The 26,208-nt window shown below is 48.8% G+C and overlaps 3 protein-coding genes across 6 annotated transcripts in view; 2 read left to right on the top strand and 1 right to left on the bottom strand.

The window, feature by feature from the left end:
• On the bottom strand, positions 1 to 25,139 carry LOC125428553 (zinc finger protein 420-like). Of its 3 annotated transcripts, XM_048488858.1 has the most exons (7): positions 24,945 to 25,139; positions 14,176 to 14,638; positions 13,952 to 14,000; positions 9,833 to 9,900; positions 9,446 to 9,572; positions 4,674 to 4,975; positions 1 to 4,421 (listed from the first exon to the last, which is right to left on the bottom strand). In XM_048488858.1, the coding sequence occupies exons 2-7, from the start codon at positions 14,566 to 14,568 to the stop codon at positions 2,604 to 2,606; spliced, it is 2,757 nt and encodes a 918-aa protein (XP_048344815.1). In that variant the 5' UTR covers positions 14,569 to 14,638; positions 24,945 to 25,139; the 3' UTR covers positions 1 to 2,603. The 3 variants fall into 3 exon arrangements, with proteins under 3 accessions (XP_048344815.1, XP_048344813.1, XP_048344814.1); XM_048488856.1 differs by having other exon boundaries at positions 1 to 4,975; XM_048488857.1 differs by lacking the exon at positions 24,945 to 25,139 and adding an exon at positions 16,032 to 16,083 and having other exon boundaries at positions 1 to 4,975.
• The window catches only part of LOC125428554 (zinc finger protein 420-like), a 577,239-nt gene that overhangs the window by 479,695 nt on the left and 71,336 nt on the right, over positions 1 to 26,208 (top strand). The gene's annotated exons all lie outside the window — the stretch shown is intronic.
• LOC125428839 (zinc finger and SCAN domain-containing protein 32-like) overlaps positions 1 to 26,208 on the top strand; it is a 665,212-nt gene that overhangs the window by 624,697 nt on the left and 14,307 nt on the right. Inside the window, exons 1-2 of one of the 2 annotated variants that reach the window (XM_048489534.1) lie at positions 15,182 to 15,193; positions 22,886 to 22,892. The exons of the other annotated variant lie outside the window; for it this stretch is intronic. The gene's annotated coding sequence lies outside the window, so the exon portion shown is untranslated. Of the gene's footprint in view, positions 1 to 15,181; positions 15,194 to 22,885; positions 22,893 to 26,208 lie in introns of those variants that run through there. 2 annotated transcript variants of the gene reach the window in all.

Raw genomic sequence — 26,208 nt, 5'->3', positions numbered from 1 at the left:
TTTATGGAATTCACTTAAGGGACGCCAATACATGCGGCAATTAAAACAGTGGGTCATCTATGATGGCATAAGACAAGAAGGTCCATCAAAAGAGAACTGAAGCATCAAGAAAGCAGCAGGAGCTGTTGAAGAGGGCAGACAGAAGAAGTAGACCTGCCCTTGGGTCAGTGAACATTTTGACTGGCTGCTTTCTTCATGTTGAAACCTGCATTTAAGACCTGCATTGGTCCTGAGTTCCCTTTCTGAAGAGCAATGAAGATCCCAACACTGCAAATGTTGCTATGTTTGTAGCCATTGTGATTCAGCTTGACTTGGAATTGTAAGGTTGTTTATGGGAAATGTTTGTCGTCTTGAGAATTATAATAACTTGAATGTTTTCTTTTTAAATAGGTTTTAGTTTCTCAACATACCAAAAATATATCTTTTCACACTATTATTATATTAATACAAAACAAAAATATGAAATACAAAAGAATACATAATTACAAACATTCAAATATAAATTCTACAATAACAACCTATAGCCAACTAAACTACACACCATAAAACCATATAATGACTTTCTACTTTCTCATTGTTGAATTCTAATCCATTCTAGGTTCATGCATCTATATGAAATGAAATAATTTATCAACACACTGTATCATTACTAATATTCTAATTCAATCGGCGGTTTTCTCTTAGAGCTTGATTGCTTTAATACTATGCCATCCGCCCTACTCTCTGGAAGATTCCAGAGCAGTGGTTCTCAACCTTCCTAATGCTGCGACCCTTTAATACAGTTCCTCATGTTGTGGTGACCCCCAACCCTAACATTTACCGGTATCTGTTTTACAGATGGAGAACACTGATGCAGAGTCTTAGGCGACCCCTGTGAAAGGGCCCTTTGACCCCCAAAGGGGTCCCGACCCCCAGGTTGAGAACCACTGTTCCAGAGAGTACCATATGCAGAAAGGGTCTGCTTTTGTGATTCAGGAACTATTGAAACATTGCAACATATTTTATTTTTCTGTCCATTTTATGCTGAGATTCGAGCTAAGTTCTTAATCCCTACTCTTGCACTTATAAACCTTTGCACTGTTAGGAATAAGTGCCAATTTTAGGTGCTTAAAATGCATAACATTCATTTTTATAATTTTGCTTTGTATTCTGTTTTATATAAATTTTAATATCAATTGTGTCTCCTTTTAATTATTATACTGGATTATACTTTGATGCCAATAAAGGTCTGAGTATGTAGGAGCAAAAATGACCAGACCACAGCCACACAATCCAGAAACCTTACAACAGCCAGTCCTCAGCCCTTCATCGTGGGGAAAGTGCTCCAACCCCTGAATCATCTTGATTGGTCTCTACGGTACTTTTTTTTAAGATATAGAGACCATAATGGAACACCATATGCCAAATGAGGCCACACCATACGTCTATTCAGGCATGGAGATTGACATAAATTTAAAACAGGCCACCAGTTCGACACGTGGGAGTTGCAGTGCCAAAAATTAGGGGAATCAGAACTTCCTGCTGCAGCTGAACTTGATAACATCCCTCTGCTATTGGCAAGTGAAGCCACAGTTTACTTGTGAGAAGCAAAGAACAGAAAGAAAAGCAGACAGAAAGGGTAGAAGATAGCCTCTGGGTTACAATGTCAGGATATTCCTTCTCCTGCCTAGGTGCAAGGACTCACACCTGAATGTGGGAGGGGGGAAGCTGTCTTCACCTTCTGATATATTAATGGATCTTTCTCTTTTCGTTTGCTTTCCTTTGATGCTACTAGCAGCAGCTAAACAGATGCAACCCTGGGTGGCAGGTGGCTGTGACTATCACTGTGCTGGCCTTGAGAGGCTCAACTCCCAAACATCCTTTTTTCCAAGGAGGGGGTATTCACGATGGGAACTTTCAGGGCATAAAGGCAACTGTATTTTCATAGTCTGGTGGACCTGGCTTTCTGAAGCTGTTATCAATAAAGACTTCTGATCCAGCATCCATAGTCTGCTTATTGATTTCACTCTTAAGACCTGACAACAAAGGAGATTGAACCATTTCCCTGACATATCACACCTTGTGTGTTGGAGCTGTCAAAATGGCAGACGAGGGCCAAATAACCTGGTCTCAGCCCTACTCAGCCGCAGATGGTTGCTGGCATCTCCTGGCTGACTCACACTCAGTCAGACTACCTCACAGATAGAGATACCCTCCACTCCAAAACAAAGGGGGTTTAAGAACCTCTCTAAGGTGTCAGAGTCTGTGAGTTGCAGTGGTCAGAGATCTGACTGGAATCTAGGAGATTCAGGTTCAAATCCCACCTCGAACAATGAAATTTGCTGGCTGATCCTGGGCCAGTCACTCATTTTCAGTCTAACCTGTTAGTCAACATGATTGTTCTTAGGATAAAATGGACAAGAAGAGAACATAAGATGCTCTGGATCCTTCACCACAGAAAAAGGTATGATATGATGTTCGTTATAAATCTAACATGATTTAACAACAGCAGCAGCAGCATAAAATTGTAGATGATAATGCACAGAATGATTGGGCTTGAGGGTGAAGATCTTGCATCACTGGAAAAGTTTGATTTCATCCCTGTGTGAATTCTCAAATGCCAATCACGGCTTGGCATTTTTAGGTTTCTCCCTTGTATGAATTCTTTGATGCACATTAAGCTGCACTTTTTGAGCAAAGCTCTTTCCACACATCAAGCATTTATATGGTTTCTCACCAGTGTGGATTCGTCGATGCGCAGTCAATTGGTCATTCCGAGCAAAGCTCTTTCCACACTCCAAGCATTTATATGGTTTCTCCCCAGTGTGGATACGTTGATGGGAAGTTAGATGTGTCTTGCAAGTAAAGCTCTTTCCACATTCCAAGCATTTGTATGGTTTATCCCCAGTATGGATATACTGATGGAGAGTAAGCAGCCAACTCCGACCAAAGCTCTTGCCACACTGCAAACATATATATGGTTTCTCCCCAGTGTGAATTCGTTGATGAGCAGTCAGTTTGTCATTCCGAGCAAAGCTCTTTCCACACTCCAAGCATTTATATGGTTTCTCCCCAGTGTGGACACGCTGATGCATAGTAAGCCTTGCAGCCCAAGGAAAGCTCTTTCCACATTCCAAGCATTTATATGATTTCTCCCCATTGTGGGTTTGTCGGTGAGCAGCAAGGCTGCAACTCTGAGAAAAGCTCTTTCCACAATCCAAGCATATGTATGGTTTCTCCCCAGTGTGGACACGTTGATGGATAGTAAGCTTTGAAGCCTGATGAAACTTCTTTCCACACTCCAGACATTTATATGGTTTCTCCCCAGTGTGGACACGCTGATGGACATTAAGTAGCCAACTCTGAGCAAAGCTCTTCCCACACTCTAAGCATTTATATGGCTTCTCCCCAGTGTGGATACGTTGATGGATAGTAAGCTTTGAAGCATAAGGAAAGCTCTTTCCACACTCCAAGCATTTATAGGGTTTCTCCCCAGTGTGGATACGCTGATGGACATTAAGCAGCCAACTCTGAGAAAAGCTCTTTCCACACTCCAAGCATTTATATGGTTTCTCCCCAGTGTGGATTCGTTGATGGACAGAAAGGTTTGAAGCCTGACCAAAGCTCTTTCCGCACTCCAAGCATTTATGTGGTTCCTCCCCAGTGTGGATTCGTCGATGAGCAGCCAGCTGGTAATTCCAAGCAAAGCTTTTTTCACATTCCAAGCATTTATATGGTTTCTCCTTGGTGTGGATTTGTTGATGAGCAGTTAGATGGTCATTCCGAGCAAAGCTCTTTCCACACTCCAAGCATTTATAGGGTTTCTCTCCGGTGTGGACACGTTGATGAATAATGAGCTGTGAATTCTGAGCGAAGCATTTTTCACACTGCAAGCATTTATATGGTTTTTCCCCAGTGTGGATTCGTTGATGAGCAGCCAGCTGGTAATTCCAAGCAAAGCTTTTTTCACACTCCAAGCATTTATATGGTTTCCCCTTATTGTGGATTTGTTGATGACCAGTTAGATGATCATTCCGAGCAAAGCTCTTTCCACACTCCAAGCATTTATAGGGTTTCTCTCCGGTGTGGACACGTTGATGAATAATAAGCCTTGCAGCTCCAGGAAAGCTTTTTCCACATTCCAAGCATTTATATGATTTCTCCCCACTGTGGGTTTGTCGGTGAGCAGCAAGGCTGCAACTCTGAGTAAAGCTCTTTCCACAATCCAAGCATTTATATGGTTTCTCATTAGTGTGGATTCGTTGATGAGTAGCCAGATGGTCATTCCGTGCAAAGCTCTTTCCACATTCCAAGCACTCATAGGGTTTCTCTCCAGTATGGATTCTTTGATGAGTAGCTAGGCTGTGTCTCTGAGTAAAACTTTTCCCACAATCCAAGCATTTATATGGTTTCTCCCCACTGTGGGTTTGTCGATGAGCAGCTAGGCTGCCACTCTGAGAAAAGCTCTTTCCACACTCCAAGCATTTATAGGGTTTCTCTCCAGTATGGATACGTTGGTGAGTCCTAAGCAATGAATTCCAGGCAAATTTCTTTCCACACTGCAAACATTTGTACGGTTTTTCCCCAGTGTGAACTCGTTGATGGACAGTAAGCAGTGAACTCCAAGCAAAGCTCTTTTCACACTCCAAGCATTTATAAGGTTTCTCCCCAGTATGTATTCGTTGATGAGCAGCAAGGTGGGAAGGCTTAGCAAAACTCTTTCCACACTCCAGACATTTATGCGTCTCCTCTCTGTGGAGCTGTTGATGGCCAGGATGATCTATATTCTGATCTAAGCTTCTTCTACTCTCTGATGAGTTCTCAGGTTTCTCCTCTGTTTTAATTCTTTGGTATGTATCAACCAGGAGGGATTCACCACTATGAGAAGCATAGCATTCGTTCCTCTTCTTCTGGTTTGTTGCAACTTTTCTTTTCTGTTTTTCATTATATAGGTCTTGTGGTTCTCCCTTGGACATATTCTGAAAACCATCAGACTCTGGAATAAAGAGGAAAGCTGGGTAAGACCTTCAAGCCAAAGTACAATCCATTAAAGGATATCAGCTGCTCAACAGAACTGGAATCATTGCATGGGAGATAAATCTTGGCCTGTATTCATTAGGCTTAGCGATTCAGCATGGCCAAATCCCAAAAAAACCCAAATTGCAGTGTGACTCGGCCAATTAGGCTTGTATTCAGGCAGAATACAAGTCTATCCGAATGCGAATACAGTGCATTCGGATTGGCTTGTATTGATTCAGCAATGCTGAATTGGCATTCGTTCAGGCCAGGGATCTTTAAAGCTTCATGCCCCGAACGAATGCCAATTCAGCATTGCCAAATCAATACAAGCCAACCCCTGTGCCATGCCGAAGGGCGAGAAATGTTTGTTGCTGAGCCCCGTGCATGCCAAAGGGAGAGAAATACTTGTTGCCTAGTCCCATGCATGCCAAATTGCAAAGGGAGAGAAACGCTTGTTGGAGAAAGAGAGAGAAAGAGAATGGGAAAGAAACATTTGTTGTCAAGTCCCATGCATGCGGGAAGGAGAGAAATGCTTGTTGGAGAAAGAGAGAGTAAGAGAATAGGAGAGAAATGCTTGCTGGAGAAAGAAAAGGAAAAGGAGACATTTGGAGGAGAGGCTTGGTGATTTACCAAGTCTCCCCTCCAACAAGCATTTCTCTCCCTTTGTGATTTGGTTTCCTTCTTCCTGACACTCATGGGAGGGTTAACTCTGACTCCTCCAACATGCCCCAGGGCAATCTGGAAGCTAAACCACCAACAGTTAATTAAAAACAAACTGAGGCCGTTTCCGCACGGGCAATGAATGGCGGCCTGGAGACGGTAAAAACGCCGTCTCCAGGCCATACATTAGAAGCAGCTGCATGCGCAGCCACGCCAGCCCTCGTGCAGCCCGCCCGTCATGAGCGGCGTTTCCCCAGGCTTGGAAGGCGCTCTTTTGAAGCCGCGCCTCAACCGCTGCCGGCGAATGGCAGCGGCCGAACGCCTCCACCTGGCACTATACCTTGTCCCGGGCCTCGGCGTCGCGAGGAGCCTGGGGAAGTTACATTTCTCGCGCGCGCTGAAGCAGGCGCCAGAGCCAGAGCGTCCCCGAACACCGGCGAACGCCGAGGCAAGGGCTATCACCCGGTGCTTAGTGGCGAGTGGCGGCTCCTTGGCGCCGGCTGTTTCAGGACCGTCCGATGTGAGGGCCGGTCCCAGCGTCGTCGGTTCGGCGTCATATACGCCAACCCGGCCGTTTCCGCCTTCGTGCGGAAACGGCCAGACACTTTACGTTAAGGATCGTTTTAATAGCCATTTATAAATGTTACATTAAAAAATTAATGCCCTGTTATCAGCCTCTGCAAAGGATTTACAGCACAATGGAAGCGTGATGAATGTTTTATAGATGATGTGGGGGGAAAATTCTCTTCCCGCAGATATATTTACAGGGGTCTATCTATTTGTCTCAGACAACAGCACCAAATACAACCTGCATGCAAGAAGCACAAAGCCTAAATTTAGACTGTGCTGGCGGGAAGGGACCACACAGTTGCAAGCATGCAGGTGTTTCAGATCTCTGTTTTAGGCTCCACATAACTCTTGCCAAACTCTTCCCAAATTTAGGGATGTTTCTTGTTTGTCAAAAAATGTAATATAGCAGTTGAAACTGCAGTTTGAAGGAGGAGATTAGCATGAGTTGGGAGGAGGCTCTTTAAACTTTTTTCTTCAGGCCCATTTCTTTGTTTTTTAAATCTAATATCACTGTTTCTTTTAATGAATTTTATTCCATTCAGGCAACCGACATGGCTCTTTCCTCCTTCACTTTACCCTCACAGCAACCCGGTGAAGTAGATCAGGTTGAGTAGCCCAAAGTCAGTGCTGAGCCCAAATGAGCTTATGCTTTTTTAATATTTATTGAATTCGTTCAGGCTAGGGATCTTTAAACTTAAAAGGGATCTTTAAAGTTTAAAGATCTTTAAATGGACTAGCCACTTTGGACTCTCTTTAAACAAAGTTTCCTTAATATTTTGTTAAAGAAGAAAAAGAGGAGGGGATTTATATCATCCCTTTCTCTCCTGTAAGGAGACTCAAGGGTGCTTACAATCTCCTTGCCCTTCCCCCTTCACAACAAACACCCTGCGAGGTGGGTGGGGCTGACAGAGCTCCGAAGAGCTGTGACTAGCCCAAGGTCACCCAGCGGGCATGTGTTGGGGTGCACAAGCTAATCTGATTCTCCAGAAAAGCCTCCACAGCTCAAGTGGCAGAGTGGGGAATCAAACCTGATTCCTCCAGATTAGAGTGCATCTGCTCTTAACCACTACACCACCGCTCCCCATTTAAGCCACTACACCACCGCTCCCCAATTACTTTTCCCCATCATAGAACGTGCTGAAGAGCCTGGCAGATTCTCTGACCTGACCTGGCTCCATTGTAGCCAATGGGAAATTTCTGGGAGAGTAAGCAGGGTGCACATTTTTCAAGGTAGAGGAATCACACTTTCAGCGTGGCTTCAGGAAACCGTCCCGGCAAGAGCACCCATGTTTGGTGAACTCTGCTTCAGGGGGCGGTGGGAGATGGGCCCTACCCTTTTTGGGGCCCATAAAAGTGAACCCCCTGAAGCAAAGTTCATCAAACCTAGGTGTTCTTGCCAGGAGCGTCTCCTGGAGCCACCCTCAAAGTTTGGTGCCTCTACCTTGAAAAATGTGCACCCAGAAATTCCCCATTGGCTGCAATGAGCCAGGTCAGTCCAAAGGGAGAATCTGGGGAAATTTCTTGGGGTGCCTGTTAGGGGTGCATTTTTTTAAGCTAATGGCATCAATATTTCAGACTATCTCCAAGAGACTTTCTTGATGATACTACCCAGATTTGGTGAAGTTTGGTTCAGGAGGTGCAATTTTATGGACCCTCAAAGGGTCACTGTCATTGGAATCCCATGTGGCAAGGATGGCGAGGAGTGACTACCAGTTCTCTGGCTGATTCGCCAGATCTGCCCTCACGTGAGCCAAGGTGACCTGGCCACAGCCATCCTTACACTGGTAACCTTCCGGTTAGACTATTGTGATGCGCTGTATGTGGGCCTGCCTTGAAGATGATCCAGAATGTGGCCGCTCAGCTGGATATCTCAGGACATCATAATATATTGCCTGTCCTGAGGGAACTACAACTACCACACCCAATTCAAAAGGCAGGAACTGACATACAAAGCCCTGTGTACTCCAGCATGGCCTGCAGAGCTGAGGCCGGTGGTTCCTAGACACTGGGTATTTTCAGTGGTGGCCCCTCCTCTGGGGAATGAGCCTCTTGTTGAAGCACGCCTTTGTAGCCAAGCTTTAACTCGGGGGTTATCCATTTAATTCTTTTGTGGTCTCCGTCTGTACTGAGGACTGTGCTTATGAGAGATTTGTGAGGTAATTCAGGGGCTGTTCTATGGGGTTTCTAAGCCCCTGGCTTTTATAAACTGATGATTTACGCAAAATTTAGGATTTCATGCTAGTCTTTTGATTTTTGAGCCAGCTTGACCAGGTCTGCGGAGAAACAGCATCTATGCACATCAATGTGGATTAAAGTTCTGCGTTGTATAAACTGTTCCCAGCAAGCTTAGGTAGAAACAAACCAGGATTTTGTTTTCCATTTTAACAGCTCTTTCACACATGAGAAAGGTTTCCTGGACACTGTCAGGCTGTTGTTGCCTCATGAGAAATCCCTCCATTCTCCAGCTGTCGAAATGCAGCTCAAGAAGACTCCTACCCTCTTCCACCACACAAGGAAGAAAAACTTAATTCACAACTTAGACAAGCAGATCTGCTGCTTCTTCCACTGGAGAATCAGAATTGGAAACCAGAGGTCCTTCACTGGGGGAAAGAAACTGACCTTTGACCTCCAGATATTCCAACTCGGATTTTTAAACCAAGCCTGAGCCCAGACAGAATCACCAGGATACCTCATCTTCGCTTCCAGGGTCTGCAACCTGCAGCTCTCCAGATGTTCATGGACTACAAATCCCATCAGCCCCTGCCACCATGGCCAATTGGGAATTGTAGTCCATGAATATCTGGAGAGTCGCAGGTTGCTGACTCCTGTGCTAAGGCAAGCAGGGCCCGATCGCCCAGTCTACTCTGGGTCTGATGAGCGGCTACTGTCTTAGGGCTCCTCTCCCTTTGAAGAGACAACCCACAAACAGTCCTTCCAGGATAGCACCGGGTGGAGATGGATCTTCAAAAGTATTATTTACATTTTTTAAAATGGATAAATTTGTCTTCCATATTGAGGACACTTTCTGAACCACTCAACCTGAAAAAAATCTCAGAACAGAATACATTCTCTTCCCTTTCTCTCCAGAATAGAACAGGAAAAGAGTACTTACCAAACGGAATTTTTAAAAAAGTCAGACAGGCAAGAAATCAGTAAGTGAAGCTCAGAGCAACACAAAGCTAAATTTCAGCCAAGTTACGGCAACCCCAAGCCTTACCCAGAAAGGCCACATTCTGACAATTGTCCTCCATGACTTCCTTGTGAAGCCTTCTTTGGTCCGGATCCAGCAGAGCCCACTCCTCCTCAGAGAAATGGACACACACCTCCTCAAAGGTCACCAGACCCTGAAAAGAGAAACAGACATATACTCCTCTGCCTTCACATATAAAGTAAGAATTCTCCCCCTTCTAAGGGCAATCCTAAAGGACTATAATAAGATGTTAAAGTTCAGGATTCAAATCTCCATCAGACATTTTCATTTTTTTAATCCAGTGAGCAGCACAGATAGCAGCTAGGGGGAAGAGATGGGGGAGGGGGGTTCCCTCCCCAGCCTAGGGAGATGGGGAGAAGCACCCAGGGGCAAGATCCACAATTCCACACTTACCCGATTAGGCTGCACGGAAGCTGCTTTCTCTCTGCCCCAGAGAGATGGCAAAGGATGTAGGGCACCACCTGGAAGGATGAAAAGGTAAACAGAAGGGATTCTGTGCTTCCCAAGTACTTTGCATTTCAGTTCCTTGAGTGAGGGGAATAAGATTAAACCTGTCTTGGTTAATGCTGGCAACGATCCTTGCATCATCTTGCTTACATTTGAACTTTTTCTACCTGATTTGTAATCCCATCCCAGCTGCATTATTTTGTATCACCAGCAATCTTTCTTATCAAATTCAAATATAGCCACCATCTTGTAATCTGTGGGTTGCCTGATATTATAATGTCTTCTCGTTTGCTACTGATCCACTGAAGTGTCTTTTTATGGTGTGTATGTTCTGTTTTGAGTCCCAATTAGGTTGGCAGAGCGTAAATGAAAACATTGCTACTCTTATTAGTGAATATACAATAACTATTAAGAAATGTTCCTTCACAGGCACCAAATGGTATGTAGAAATTAGTTCTCTTGCACAGAGAACTATCTTTGGCCGTTTCCGCACGGCCCTTTTATGGCGCCCTGGGGACGGCAAAAACGCCGTTCCCAGGGAGCCATTAGCACAGGCGGCGCTGCTGCGATGCAGCAGCGCCGACCTGGCCAGCTCCCCTCCCAGGAGCAGCCTGTCGAGACGCCTGTGAATCGGCGGCCTCGCTTCTTGCCACGGCAGAATTCTTGCCGTGGGAGGCACTCCCTGAAAGGCCGTCTTGAGCTTGACCTTTTAATTTGAGGGCAATTCAAACCCCCAGATGTATTTTTTTATAATTTGAGATTTTTTTTTAAACCTGGGAGGAAAATCTGTGTAGTGTAAACGTGGGGTGACTAGGATTGCCAACTCTAGGTGAGGAAATATCTGGAGATTTTGGGGCAGAGTCTCAGAAGGGAAGGGAGAGGCCTCAGCTTAATGTAATGACATACAGTCCACCCGTCAAAGAAGTAGTCAGTGTCTCCAGGGGGACAGATAGACGCACCAGGCTCCAGGTGGGACCTGCGGTTTCCCTGGAACTAGAGCTCATCTCCAGACAACAGAGGTGCTTTGGAGGGTGGACTCTACGGCATCGCACCCCACTGAGGTCCCCCCGTCCTCCCCAGGCTCCACCCACAAATATCCAGGAGTTTCCCAACCTAAAGTTAGCAGTGCTCCCCCCACTTCACCCACTGTCAGTGGCCAGGAGAGGCCCCTGCAGCCCTGGGGGCAGATCTCTGCCTTCTGGCGTTCAGTGATGATTCTGGGAGGTCTCCAGGCCCCACATGAAGGTTGGCAATTCTAGGCCCGGCCATAATCTCTGGGTGACTTGAGATCACCCGGCTCCCATGACTCAACCAGGCCTGGGTGCTTGCAACTGTGCAACAGCAGTCGCCCTACAAAAAGCAAGTGTGGTGTAGTGGTTATTGCTCCACAGCAGGATCGGGGTGGGGGATACATTTGCCTACTCCAGGTTTGGAAATACCTGGAGATTTGAGCGTGGAGCCTGAGGAGGCAGAGGTTTGGGGAGGGGAGGGGCCTCGGTAGGGTATCATGCCCTGCGGTCCACCTTCCAAAGCAGCCATTTCCCCCAGGAGAAGCAGAACAAATGTTTTCAATAAATTAATAATAAATAAGTGATTTATATAGTCTGGAAATAAGTTATGATGGTGGGAGTTCTCCAGACGCCACGTGGGGGCTGGCAATGCTATCTACGTACTCACATTCAAACCCCCAGTGGCGTAGTGGTGCACTCTAATCTGGAGGAACTGGGTTTGATTCCCTGCTCTGCTGCCTGAGCTGTGGAGGCTTATCTGGGGAATTCAGATTCGCCTGTGCCCTCCCACACACGCCAGCTGGGTGACCTTGGGCGAGTCACAGTTCTTCTGAGCTCTCTCAGCCCCACACACCTCACAAGGTGTTTGTTGTGAGGGGGGAAGGGCAAGGAGATTGTCAGCCCCTTTGAGTCTCCTACAGGAGAGAAAGGGGGATATAAATCCAAACTCTTTTTCCTATGGAAGCTCACTGCGCAATCTGCAGCCAGTCACACACTTTCAGCCTAACCTACCTCACAGGGTTGTTGTGCAGACTAAAAGGAAGAGAGAAGAATAAGGCTTTGGTTCCCACGCTGGAGAAAGGTGGGGTGTATATGGAGGAAATAAATAATAAAGATAGCTGGTGATGGGAGTGAGACAAAAGGCAAGATGGGGAATGGCTGAGAAGGAGATAATGAGGTAGGGAAAAGGATATGGGGGCTGCCAGGGGAGGCAAACAGTGTGGGGAGGGGGATGCAGAAGATAGTGAGGGGCCCTCCCACGATTCTTTGAGTGTTCCCTACCACGCAAAGGAGCCTGGCCAAATACCCGGCACCACACAACTGAGCCACAGTACCTAGATAGAAGCGGGGGGGGCGGGGGGGGGGGCGGGGCAGAAATCTGAGACCAGAGGAGCAGAGAAAAATAAATCGGCTGTGGGGTGGGAAGGAAGGAAGTTTGTTAAGTCCACGTTTGGTTTTGAGGGGGCAGAGCCCGAGTAGGGTAAGGTCTGAGGAGGAAGTAGACATTTCAGAATTATAATGGCAGACACTCCGTCCTCCAAAGCAGCCATTACCTCTTGGTGAACTAAGGCTGCCAACCTCCAGGTGGGGCCTGGAGATCACCCAAAATTACACCCAGGATCAGCTTTCCAGATGACAGAGATCCCTTCCCCTACGGTGGGAGCAATTATCTACAGGGACTCTTTAAATTGCACGTGGGAAAACTATAGTTGCTTTCCTTTAAGGACTACACCCGTTGGGTTTAATTGAAGAATGGACTTTGTGAGACACAGGTCGAAGCGATTAGCTGCTGGGCTTCTTTAAGTTACTAGTGGGAACATGGTGTTTGCTTTCCTTTGAAGATGGAGCCGTGACAAGAGAAAGCAGTAGAACGCACAGTCTGGGTATGTATTGAGTATAGGGACTATGTTTTAAATAAGTGTTTATACTAAAAGTTTACTCTGCTGGATGGTATTTTGTATAATTTTCAATATTCTTCCAGGAAAGATGACACACACATGCTGTGATCTTCATGACTTACACCACAGGAAAAGTAAGTATGAATTACAGTTGTTTGAGAGCAACAGTCTGATGAGTGTAGGAACACCTGATTTTTAAATTCATATTTATTATTTACAGGAATAGGCTTGTTGAAGCCTGGGTAAAATAACAACTCATCCAGAAGTGTTATTGCCTATTGTGTATTTTCTTTGTAAAGGAAGTTGGTCTAATACATGTTTTTGTTGTGAAGGCATCAGAGTATGCCTGATATTTTGTACTGTGTACCAGTGAGTAAAAAGAAGTTTTGAAATTTATTTTTGTAATCTGAAGGGTATTTTCATCCTTTAGCTTTCAGGTGCAGAGTGTTGCGATTGTTACCTAATGGTACACCTATCCCCATAATTGTGATGGCTGACTCACCTGGAGGCTGGCATCCCTTCTCCTGCTAATCCTTCCCAATGTAGATAATAATAGTCACAGAATATCATATTCATAGAGAATGAGGAACCCAGAGATGTCAGACTGTCACAGAAGGGATGATCCAAGACCATTTATGGGATGACCCAAGACCATTTTTGGAGAAAACGTTCCATGCCCTGGCCCTCGACGTCTAGTCAGACAGAATATAGTTTTCAAAGTACCCAACTGCCTCCTTCCACCACCACCCTTTGTAGGTTTGCCAACTCTGGATGCCCCTCGCCCGGTTGAAAATTGGGAAGCACAAAACTCTTGACTTACAAGTATCTGAAAACTGTGATTGGGTTACTGTGAAGTAAGAACTCCTGAAAGGTTATGACTTCAGAACCATTTTTACTGGCCAAAGTGCCCTTTTCACAGTTTTTGCAACGTTTGACTTCAACCATCACCTTTTGAATTTGGAAGCAGCTTTGCCCTCATTTCCCTAACAGTATTTGTCCAATTTTTTTGCAGTGAAATTAAACTGATTCTTGGTTTTTACTGCCCCAGAATTTCTAAACAGCATGGAGCATCCCTCCCATATAAAGGACAAATGGCGGGGTGGCACAAAAGCCTCAAGGAGGCCATCCCCTGGGAACAACACACCTTTCATTCTTACCTGAAAAAGTTGCTCCATGGAAACACTCCCATGTGGTCCTTTCCTGCACCTGAAACAGAAGGGGGTGTCCCAAAAAGGGGAGGATGATGAGAAAAGAGCAAAGCAGGCTGGGGTTGGCTCCAGAAAATTGGGGTAATCCATTTTTATTTCAGTGGTATCCTTAATCATATCCTATGCCCCCATCCACACAAACACCATCATCTAGAATGATAAATCCCTCTCACCTGCTGGTCCTGATTCTTGTCCTCTGCCTGGCTCAAGAGGAAACCTTCTGCCAGGGCGACTGTCTGGGAACTGGTCTCTGCCTCACATTCCCTGACCCAGTTGCCCATCTCCAGGGGCAGGACGGCCAGGAACCGCTCCAGGATCATCAGGTCCAGCATCTCCCTCTTGCTGTGCCTTTCTGGCTTCAGCCACTGGTGGCAAAGAAGGTGGAGTCGGCTGCAAACCTTTCGGGGGCCCTCGGCCTCCTGGTAGCAGAACTGCCTGAATTGCTGGCGCTGCACATCTGGAGGGAAGTTGTCTCCCGGGCTCTTCTGCCCTCTTCCTTCCCGCAGTTCCCTTCTTCTCTCAGCATTTGTGGCATCTGGGACTTCCTCTGAGTCTGGCTCTCCCATCCTGGTCCTTTCCTCTCCGATCAGCCCCCACTGGGCCAACCAAGTGACAATCTGCAAAGCTCCTGTGGGAAGAAGGAGAACAATGAAGCCGCTTGGAGTTGAAGAAGTCTCGGGTGGCCCAGCCCCACCACACGTGCCTGAAGAAGATCCAAACAGCCACTGGGACTTGTTCATGGAAGCCAAGCAGAGGTCTGGAGGAGGCCGAGGAGGAGGAGGAGGAGGAAGAGCCATTCTGTGCTTGGCAGGGGCTCAACTCACTGGACTGTGTCAAATCTTACCATGAAACGTACAGACAAGAACTCTATATAGGACAACACAGTCAAAGAGGATTGAATGCCAAGTAAACAGGAGGTTTTGAAGGGCTCTTTTTGATTAGGGAGGGGATCTTCACGGGGTCCTTTCAGTCAAGAAACGGTTATTCATTTTAAGTTACTCCACAACCTACATCCTTATGCTTGGAGGGGGAAAGGGGAGCCTTAAGCTGGATTTAATTATTCCCGGCTAATCTTTTAGTTTGTTACGTTTTACTTTTTATGCCGCCTGGAGAGACAGCATAAAAGTTCTCCACATAAATGCATGAAGGGGTTTTTTTTTCTACAAGAAAACAAGGTGAGGCAGGGGGGTTGTTTACATGTCTGCATAAGAGGGAAAGGAGCTTGCTGCCTGCGAGTAAGCCTTCTGCCCGGCAGCCTCAAAGCTTTCTTTTCCTCTGAGTCAAAGCGTAGATAAACGTGTGGCTGAGAAACCCAAGGCCGACTTTGGAAGACTTGCTGGCCAACCAAGAAGGGGCTGGATGGTCCCAGGGGTCTGTGAGCCCAAGAGCAAAGGCAGGTTGCCAGAATCGACAGATCTCTCATTAGCAAAGCCCCCCCCCCCCTAGTGCGTCAAGCTGCAGAAGTGGAGAAGGGAACCGTCCCCACACCCACGTTTTCTCTCCCACAACAGCAAGAAGGAAACCTGCAGCAGCAGCAGCCCTTTGGGGGCCCCGCCTGCCCCACCCCAAAGCCAGGCTGATGCGAAGGGATCACAACAACCAAATGCACAGAGAGAGGCGGTTTTGCTGGAGAGCTCGAAGTCCGCAGCCGGAGGCGCAGGAAAAGCAGAAGGCGCAGCAGAGACCGGAGGAGGATTCCCGGGAGAGCCCAGATCAGCCTTCCAGCAAGAAAGTGAGCTGCCGGGGAGCAAGTGGGGTGGTGGTGGTGTGTGTGTGTTGTGTGTTGTGTGTGTGTAAAAGGCTTTGCAACACGGAGCCCCCCCCCCCCCATTTAACACAAGAATTATCTTTAGAAAAATATTGCCAGTTCGTTATGGGGTCTGGAAGGGGTGAGTCCTCCTGCAGGGTTTTTTTTTTTTGCAAGACCCCAAATGCGGCCGCCGCCACCCCCGGACTGGAGGGGGAGATTCTGCAAAGCGGATCTCCTTTATTTGCTCACCTATTTGGAAATTTAAACAAAATAACCCACCAGCACTGGTCCGCCTCCCCTCCACGCAACGGCACCAGCCAACCACCGGGCATACGGCGCACTGGAGCAGGAAGTGACTGTGCAAAACCACGTGGCGGCTTTCTCGGCCTGTGCCCCTTTAGGAGTGGGGACTCTTTCTCTTTAACCCTTACGTGGACTCTCTGCACTGACTCCTCCCTCCTCCCTCCCTCCCTCCCTCCCAGTGAGCCTCACTCCGAATTCCCTGCAAAGGGTGGGCTGGATTCAACCCCCTTCTCCATCCCAGCTGAGGCTCCTTCTGGTCACTTTTCCAGCAAGGAACACAGCGAATGAATGGCACCAGTTCACACGTGCACATTCTCCACGAGCCGGGTGGCAGTCCCTTAAGAACATAAGAACAAGCCTGCTGGATCAGACCAGAGTCCATCTAGTCCAGCTCTCTGCTACTCGCAGTGGCCCACCAGGTGCCTTGGGGAGCTCACATGCAGGAGGTGAAAGCAATGGCCTTAAGAACATAAGAACTAGCCTGCTGGATCAGACCAGAGTCCATCTAGTCCAGCACTCTGCTACTCGCAGTGGCCCACCAGGTGCCTTGGGGAGCTCACATGCAGGAGGTGAAAGCAATGGCCTTAAGAACATAAGAACTAGCCTGCTGGATCAGACCAGAGTCCATCTAGTCCAGCACTCTGCTACTCGCAGTGGCCCACCAGGTGCCTTGGGGAGCTCACATGCAGGAGGTGAAAGCAATGGCCTTAAGAACATAAGAACTAGCCTGCTGGATCAGACCAGAGTCCATCTAGTCCAGCACTCTGCTACTCGCAGTGGCCCACCAGGTGCCTTTGGGAGCTCACGTGCAGGAGGTGAAAGCAATGGCCTTAAGAACATAAGAACTAGCCTGCTGGATCAGACCAGAGTCCATCTAGTCCAGCACTCTGCTACTCGCAGTGGCCCACCAGGTGCCTTTGGGAGCTCACATGCAGGAGGTGAAAGCAATGGCCTTAAGAACATAAGAACTAGCCAGCTGGATCAGACCAGAGTCCATCTAGTCCAGCACTCTGCTACTCGCAGTGGCCCACCAGGTGCCTTTGGGAGCTCACGTGCAGGAGGTGAAAGCAATGGCCTTAAGAACATAAGAACTAGCCTGCTGGATCAGACCAGAGTCCATCTAGTCCAGCACTCTGCTACTCGCAGTGGCCCACCAGGTGCCTTGGGGAGCTCACGTGCAGGATGTGAAAGCAATGGCCTGCTGCTGCTGCTGCTGCTGCTGCTGCTCCCGAGCACCTGGTCTGCTAAGGCATTTGCCATCTCACATCAAGGAGGATCAAGATTGGGAGCCATAGATCGACTTCTCCTCCATGGATCTGTCCAAGCCCTTTTTAAAGCTATCCAGGTTAGTGGCCATCACCACCTCCTGTGGCAGCATATTCCAAACACCAATAGCACGTTGCGTGAAGAAGTGTTTCCTTTTATTAGTCCTAATTCTTCCCCCCAGCATATTCAATGGATGCCCCCTGGTTCTAGTATGGTGAGAAAGACAGAAAAATTTCTCTCTGTCAACATTCTCTACCCCATGCATAATTTTATAGACTTCAATCCCTTCCCTCACGCGCCTGGGTCCGTGGCTCAGTGGGCAGCATCAGGTTCCGTCCCTGCCAGCTCCCATTCAGGGACAGCAACAACTACTTGAAGGATTGGATTGGAGGGAAGAGGAGCTCTCTGGTGCGCTTTTACAAGCGGAATCCAGTTTACAGGGTTATTGGAGTCACGAAGAACTGTGACTAGCCCAAGGTCACCCAGCAGGAATGTAGGAGTGGGGAAGCAGATCTGGTTCACCACATAAGACTCCGCAGCTCATGTGGAGGAGTGGGAATCAAACCCGGTTCTCCAGATTAGGGTCCACCTGCTCTTAACCACTACGCCAGGCTGGCAAAAAAGACCTCCCTTCTTCCAGATGCTGCACCAGATTCCCCAGCGAGCCTCACTCCGAATTCCCTGCAAAGGGCAGACTAGATTCAACTCCTTTCTCCCTCTCAGCTGAGGCTCCTTCTGGTCCCTTCTAAGGGTCTCTGGAGGGGAGGGGGAAGCAATCTGTGGATCTGTGGGATGCAAAAGAATCCCTGTATGTACATAAACACATCTGGACAAGACCAACCTCCCTTCCCAAGGAGTTGCATGGAGATTGCTGAGAAAATGCAGCTTCTGGTCAGGCTCACTGTCTTGAGCAACACAGAGCATTTCCCAGCCACCAGCTGTGCTGCTCCTTCTCAACATTCAGTTGGTTCTAGGATGTGGCTTGATTTCGGCTGAGAGGAGGAGGAGGAGGTGTTCCCCCCTCTGCAAATGCGCATGGAAAGGGGTCGTGGTTCAAGGTCTGGGGGTCCACTTCTCCCCTGCTGACAACTGTTCCCTGCCATGTTGTTCCAAGGGTTGATGTAGTAGGAGAACTTCAGCAAGCCTCCCCTCCAGGGAATGCTATTTGAGCTGCCCCCACCCTCACTGATCTTGGGGCTCAACTAGATGATCTCTGGTGTAACTCCCAGCTGTCTGGTTCCAATCCAGGCCTTGACTGAAAGATCCCCTCCTTAGGAGCTTGGTCAATAATAGGTGAACTGGAATCCAAAGTTCAAATCTGCTGCAGAGCAAGAAATGCCATTGGGATGTGTGTGCGAGGAAGGGGAGGGAAAGGGGAATACCCTGCAAGGGTAGTTGAGAGCAGTGGTGGGATCCAGCTGTTCCACACCACTTCGGCAGAACCGGTTGTTAAAATGATGCTTGTAAACAACCGGTTGTTAAATTATTTGAATCCCACCCGCGGAACCGGTTGTTAAATTATTTGAATCCCACCACTGGTTTAGAGCCAGGTGGCAGTCTCACATTGCCCCCCTCTCATAGACCGGGGGCCCACGGCACACAGCTCAGCAAGCGGAAGGTGCCAGGTTCAATCCCTGCCAATTCCAGTTCAGATCAGGGACAGTCACAACCATGTTGCCCGAATGAACACGCTCTTTTCTGGTGTGCTTGAATTCCCCAATAAGTCTACCAGAGCAGGAGAGATGTTTCCAAAGCTTTTACTCAGAGGAAAAGATGGCTTTTCTGCTGTCAGGGCGGAGTGTTGGCTTGCAGGCAACTTCCTTCCCCTCTTATATGTCAACAATATAGTGGAAGGAAGGACCCCATTATGGTTTGTTGCTGGCCTGTTATGTGAATATTCTTGAGGTTGCTCAGCGTTTGCTTGATGCTGCTCTTATGGCCTGACCAGTGGTGGGATGCAAAAATGTTAGTAACAGGTTCCCATGGTGGTGGGATTCAAACTGTGGCGTAGCATCAATGGGGCTGGGCAGGGCATGATGGGGGCGTGGCTGGGCATTCCGGGGGCAGGGCTGTGGCAAGGACGCAGCCGCGGCTGCGGGTCCTTGGGCGGGAAACGAATGCACGCAGGCGCAGGCTGCCACGCACGCCGGTGCACCTCCTGCTAGACTGCTTCAAGTTCTGCGCGCTACTGCTGAGAGAAGGGGCGTAACTAAGGCAAAAATCACGTGGCAAATCACCAATTAGCAACCCCCTCTCAGCACACACAAATAATTAGTAACCTAGGCCGTTTATGACGCTTCAGTCGCCTGCATGCGCCGTGCAGAGTTTGCGGCGTGAAGGCCAGGCTCTCGCTCAAGACGTGAGGCGTCGCGAGCAGGCTTGGTGAAGGGCGGCAGAAGGCGAAGCCCGCGCTCGCGGGAGCGCCTGTTCCTCCCTCCCACTTCCGTGTCCTTCATCACCAAATTCCGCCTGCGGAAGGCGTGGCAGCCTCGCCCACGCTGCCCTCCGGCCCCTGGAGGTCGGAGGACAGTTAATGGCGGAAGCTCTTGGCAGCTGAATTCTGATGAAGGACGGAAGGGAAGAGGAAACAACGTCTTCCCGCGCGGTTCGCGCGCCGCCAGGGAAGACGCCTTCCCAACAACAACCCTTTAAAGGGTTGTTGTTTAGAAAGCGGCCTGAGTCAGCCTCTGCGAAGCGCGATTCCAGGTCGCCGCTGCTGCGTTGCAGCAGCGGCGCCTGTGCGAACGGCGGCCTGGGGGCGGCGTTTTTACCGCCCCCAGGCCGTCGTATTTGGGCCGTGCATAAACGGCCTTACTCTCGGGAACCTGTGAGAACCTGCTGGATCCCACCTCTGAGCCTGACTGGTTTTTCACTGCTTGATTAATTTGTTTTCACTGTTACCCTGTTTCCCCGAATATAAGACATCCCCTGAAAATAAGACGTAGTAGAGGTATTGCTGAAGTGCGAAATATAAGGCCTCCCCTGAAAGTAAGACGTAGCAAAGTTTTTGTTTGGAAGCATGCCCGTCCAATGAACAGAACACAGAAAAATAAGACATCCCCTGAAAATAAGCCATAGTGCATCTTTGGGAGCAAAAATTAATATAAGACACTGTTTTATTTTCGGGGAAACACGGTATTAATGAGCTTCCTTGAGCAGGCTTCAGAATGCAGGCCTTCCCTGAGCGGGACTCAAGGATCCCCAGGAATTACAGCTTCTCTGCAGACTACAGAGTTTCCTCGGAGAAATGGCTGCTTCGGAGGGTGGGTTTTGCGGCATACAGCCTCCCACGCTCCCTCCTCCTCTCCAGTCCACCACCACTGACGACTAGTCTCCAATGACAGCTAATAAACCAGGTCCAGAAGGAATCCAGAAAACAATCCAAAACACACTCCTTCATTCCAAGATGGCACGATTAACAGCCTCCATGGCTGGTGGACATTTTGACCATTGCCTGACCTGCAAAAGGGGCTTTGGAGCAGAACTGATGACCTGGCCTGGTTCTTTAATCTCTCCATTCATCAACTTGCCCCACTGAGGGAACTCACCCTGAATTAGTTACAGATATACAATGGGCAAAGGGTATGACTGAAAGGCTGAAGCGGCAGCCCTGGGGAAGCTCAGCACAGGCTGCACCTGGTTCAAGTCTGGCTGAATCCCTTCTACGAATGCTCCATAAACTGCCTCCTCCTGCACTGATCGAGGGCTGAACTAGATGACCTCAAAGAATTCTTTCAAGGTTCTCTGTTTCCTTGACTGAAGAATCCCCTGCTCAGCAGCTTGTGGGCCTTAATGGGTGAGAAAGGTGTGGTTATAAGAAGACATCCTGCAAGACTGAGTCAGGCCTTATTTTTAAGCAGCTCCAATACCTGCCACTTTGAGCTCTCCCTAATGGTCAGTCATTAAAATTGGGTTTTACAAAATTAATCATTTCATGTGGTTTACGTCATTTCCAAGTTCTTCAGCATCTTCCTCGCTTTCCTCGGCATGCACTCTATGGTGGGATACAACATTTTTAGTAACAGGTTCCCATGGTGGTGGGATTCAAACTGTGGCGTAGCGCCAATGGGGCTGGGCGGGGCATTCCGGGGGTGTGACCGGGCATTCCAGGGGCGGGGCATTCCTGGGCGGGGCTGTGGCAAGGACGCAGCCGCTGTGCCGGTCCTTGGGCTGGAAACGAATGCCCGCAGGCGCAGGCTGATACGCACGCCGGTGCACCTCCTGCTAGACTGCTTCAAGTTCTGCGCGCTACTGCTGAGAGGAGGGGCGTGTAACTAAGGCAAAAATCACGTGGCAAAATCACCCATTAGTAACCCCCTCTCGGCACACACAAATAATCAGTAACCTACTCTCGGGAACCTGTGAGAACCTGCTGGATCCCACCTCTGACTCTATCCTATCCACATCCTTTGTGAAGTGAGGCCTCCAAAATTACAGACAGGACTCCAGTTGCAGCTGGACTAATGCAGAACACAGCGGGATTATGACACCCTGCAATTTGGCTGTTACCCCCCTGTGTTACCACACCACCCTGGCATAGCAGGGGGAGTGCTTCACAGGTACCCCTGCCCACGTGCCAGCCTAAGGGTGATGCTGGCGTTGCAGAGATGGAGAGCCCATCCTCTGGCAATAGCCAGGTCAGCCCGAAAGAGTTGATTCCGGTTCTCGTGCTTTCCGCCTGCTTGTCACGTCAGCATATTTTCAGCTTCACAGCCAAGGAAGAACGTGTCCTCAATATGATACAGTCGCCCTGCCGAATGAATACCCATTTCACCCACAAGACTCCTGATGTCAGTGTCTCCCCTGATTATCTTAACCCAGATACTCCCTTCTGTAACGAGCTTCTTCTGACCACCTTACCGTGTATTTCTCAAACAATCTATCCGGATAACTCACAGAGGTCCTGACTTCCCCCAAAGGTTGTCCTGAACCCCCAGAAGTCATCCTTCACACTATAAATATCCTTTAAAAAAAACCCAAACCATTTGCCTAGTATCATTGAGACCTTTCCGTCTTTGTTTCTGTGCCCAACATGGTGTACACCCTGCCCCACCTCCCCCGCCCCGCGGATGGAACCAGATGCTGGCCGTTTGGCCCCAAACCCTGGATCTGATTCCCTTCGTGATCAGGCTGTGTTACTCACATACCCAGACCCTTTTTCTAATCCAATGCATTTTCCAGCCTGCCTATATCTTAGGAACTCTGTGTGTGCGTGTTTGCTGAATTGAATCAAATGCTTGTGAACCCCTCATCTCTACAACAAAGACTGCCAAATTCGCATCCCGTTCCTCTCTGTGGATTTTCTTCGGAGGGCTGATCTTCGCATACACTGGTACTAAAGATTCCTGACCCAGCCTATTGCAAATTGAAAGTGGTGGAGTCTCCTTTTTTGGAAGTTTTTGAACAAAGGCTGGATCAGCATATGTCAGGAGTGCTTTGATTGTGTGTTCCTGCATGGCAGGGGGTTGGACTTGATGGCCCTTGGAGTCTCTTCCAACTCTATAATTCTGTGATTCTATAAAATAAGCAGTCTGCTCTACGCTAATATTCCCCACTATATTGAGAAACTGTGTCTCCACCTTGGGTAACACCTGCTGATAGCCCCAGACCACCTTCTCCCATCATTCCTTATTTAAAACATGCATATGCCCCCTTTCTACTCAAATAGGGTCCCCAAGGGGATGAAGGCATTAAACCAAGGCTTAGTAACCTACTCAACCACGCCAGCTAGATGGGTGGCAACTTGGGAAAGGGGGAAATACTTTGGAGCTCCCTCCAAGGGAGAGTCATCTGCCACCCTCTATCACGGCCTCCCACAGTGTGTGTTACATCAGTGACATTTTACGCCTGAGCATTTTCATCTCGTGTGTCTGGAAACCAATCCAGCGGGACACTGCGGACCTTTGCCAGAAGCACAGCAGCTGCAGCACAGCTGGGCTGCCCAAATGGGTGAGACAGAAGTTACAGAGGCCCTGTTAGGTAGTGCAAGGAGGTTTCTACCACTGAGTTACGGTACCTCTACTTGTGGAGTTCAGCCTGATTAGATAAGGTGCTCACAGGTTTTTCTGGGGCACCCCAAACTCTGGGGACAATAGTTTGTCATGGGGAAGAAAGTAATATGGCTTGGTTTATGGTTTATTAAATTTGTATACCGCCCTACCCCCGGAGGGTTCAGGGTGGTGAACAACAGCTGCAGACAACACCAACATTTGGGTGCTGTATGGTTTCCGGGCTGTATGGGTGTGTTCTAGCAGCATTCTCTCCTGACGTTTCGCCTGCATCTGTGGCTGGCATCTTCAGAGGATCCTCTGAAGATGCAGGCGAAACATCAGGAGAGAATGCTGCTAGAACACGGCCATACAGCCCGGAAACCACACAGCACCCAAGTGATTCCGGCCGTGAAAGCCTTCGACAATACAACATCAACATTGTCAGCAAAGCAGAGATTACTTTTGTGCAAAATGCGTATTTGCAAGGGAAATCAGAGTTTACTTGTAAGGAGCCAGGAATGGAAAACAGTGCAAACAGGAACGATAGAAAACGATAGCCTGTCGGTTGCAATACAAAGGGTGTGGAACCATTTCCCTGACCTATCGGAGCTTGTCTGTTTTAACTGTCAAAATGGCAGACTAGGGCCAAACACACGCAAGAACTCTAAACAGGATGACAAGTTTAAAGAGGATTGAATGCCCAACAAAAATGAGGATTTTGAAGGGAACCTTTTGATTAGGGAGTTGACCTTTATAAGGTCCTTATACTCAGGAAGTGGTTGTTCGTTTTAAGCTGCTCCACAATCTACATCAGGGATCTGCACCCTGCGGCTCTCCAGATGTTCTTGGACTACAATTCCCATCAGCCCCTGTCAGCATGGCCAATTGACCATGCTGGCAGGGGCTGATGGGATTTATAGTCCATGAACATCTGGAGAGCCGCAGGTTGCAGACCCCCTGATCTACATCCTTATGCACAGCAGGGGGGAGAGGGGATTACGCTGGATTTTAATGATTCACTGGTAACCTTTAAGTTTATTATATTTTGCTTTTTAGGCATGTTGCTTACAGGTCTGTGGAAGAGGGGAAGGACCTTGCCTACGAGCAAGCCTTCTGCACTTACAGCCGCAAAGCTTTCTTTTCCTCTGAGTCAAAGCTTTGGAAAACTTGCGGCTGCTCTGAGAAACTCAAGGCCGACTTTGGAGAAGTTCCTGGCTGATCGAGAAGGGGCTGGATGGTCCCAGGTGTCTAGGACGACAAGAGTAAAGGCAGGTTTTCTAGCAATGAAAGATCTTGGATTAGCAAAGGCCTCCCAAGTGCGCCAAAAGCCACAGGAAACAAAGACTCCTGGAAAGGAGAACCCTTCGAGAAAACCCAAGTTTGCTCTTCCCGAATACCACGAAATAAGCCTGCATCCCCCTGGGGCAGCCCCACAGAAAAGGCCCTGCAGCACGGAGGGGCCCTCCCCGGCTGATGACGTCAAGGGAATATTCTCATTGAACCGGGGAGTGTGGGTCTTGCAGGGCTTTTTGCAAGACCCCAAAATGCAGCCCACTCCCCCACCCCCGGGAATGTTCCCCTCTCAAAGGGAGGGGGATATAGTCTGCAAAGCGCATCTCCTTTCATCTCTTACCTGGTCCTTTATTCTTGAAAGAAAATCCACCAGCACGGCCCCCTCCCCACCCGAGTACCAGCCACCCCCAGGCATATGACATGCGGGAGGGAGGGAGGGAGGGGCTCTTTCCCTTTAACCCTCGGATGGACCGGCTGCACCGACTCCTCCCTTCGCCCTTCCAGAGGCTGCTCCGGTTTCCCCCACCCCGAATTGCCTGGAAGACCAGATGGGGGAGGGAGGAGGGGTTCCTCCTCCCCAGATGTGCAAGGGGAGGATCTTCGCGCTTCAAGGCCAGAGGACCCCCTTCTCCCCCTCCCCCCACCCCGCCTGGAGATCTTCCCTGCCCACAAATTCCCCTCCCTGCGTTGCTCCAAGGGCGCGTCTGGGAGGCGGATGCAGGGGGAGGTCTGGTGGTCTCTGTCCTCGGGGCGCTGATTTCCTGGGAAGGCTCAGGAGTCCTTTGACTTCGGGTTGCCACAAGGAACTCTGCACAGGCTCTGAGGAACCAGCTACAACACAGGCAATGTGGTTAGCTTTGTAACTTTGTTGCCATCTGTTTTATCTGTTGGAATGTTTTACCGGTTTTAAATTTGGGATGTTTTATGGGATGTTTTATGACAGTGATGGCGAACCTATGGTACGGGTGCCAGAGGTGGCACTCAGAGCCTTCTCTGTGGGCACGCACAAACAGAGTGCCCCCCCACATCTAGGCCTAAGACCTAGTTTTGGAGAAGCAGTGTAGGTTAAGAGCTCGTGTATCTAATCTGGAGGGACCGGGTTTGATTCCCCGCTCTGCCGCTTGAGTTGTGGAGGCTTATCTGGGGCATTCAGATTAGCCTGTGCACTCCCACACACGCCAGCTGGGTGACCTTGGGCTAGTCACAGCTTCTCGGAGCTCTCTCAGCCCCACCCACCTCACAGGGTGTTTGTTGTGAGGGGGGAAGGGCAAGGAGATTGTAAGCCCCTTTGAGTCTCCTGCAGGAGAGAAAGGGGGGGATATAAATCCAAACTCCTCCTCCTCCTCCTCCTCCTCCTCCTCCTTCTTCTTCTTCAGCGCTGTTAATCACCACTGATTTTCATGCGAAGAACTAAAGCACAATCCTTTACCTGGGAGTAAGCTCAGTTGCTGGCAATGGGGCTTGCTTCTGAGTAAACCCTCCTAGGGTCGTGATTCACTCATTGGAATTGATTCACTCGTTGGAAGAGTTGCACGGTTGCTTCAAAGCAAAGCCACCGACTACCACCAAGCTTACTCCCGAGTAACGCGCGCCTCGGAGCCAAC

Source organism: Sphaerodactylus townsendi, linkage group LG03 (genome assembly GCF_021028975.2).
Source record: "Sphaerodactylus townsendi isolate TG3544 linkage group LG03, MPM_Stown_v2.3, whole genome shotgun sequence".
Classification (NCBI taxonomy): Eukaryota; Metazoa; Chordata; class Lepidosauria; order Squamata; family Sphaerodactylidae; genus Sphaerodactylus; species Sphaerodactylus townsendi.
The sequence above is the reverse complement of the archived record's forward strand: the minus strand, read 5'-3'. Positions and strand labels throughout refer to the sequence as shown.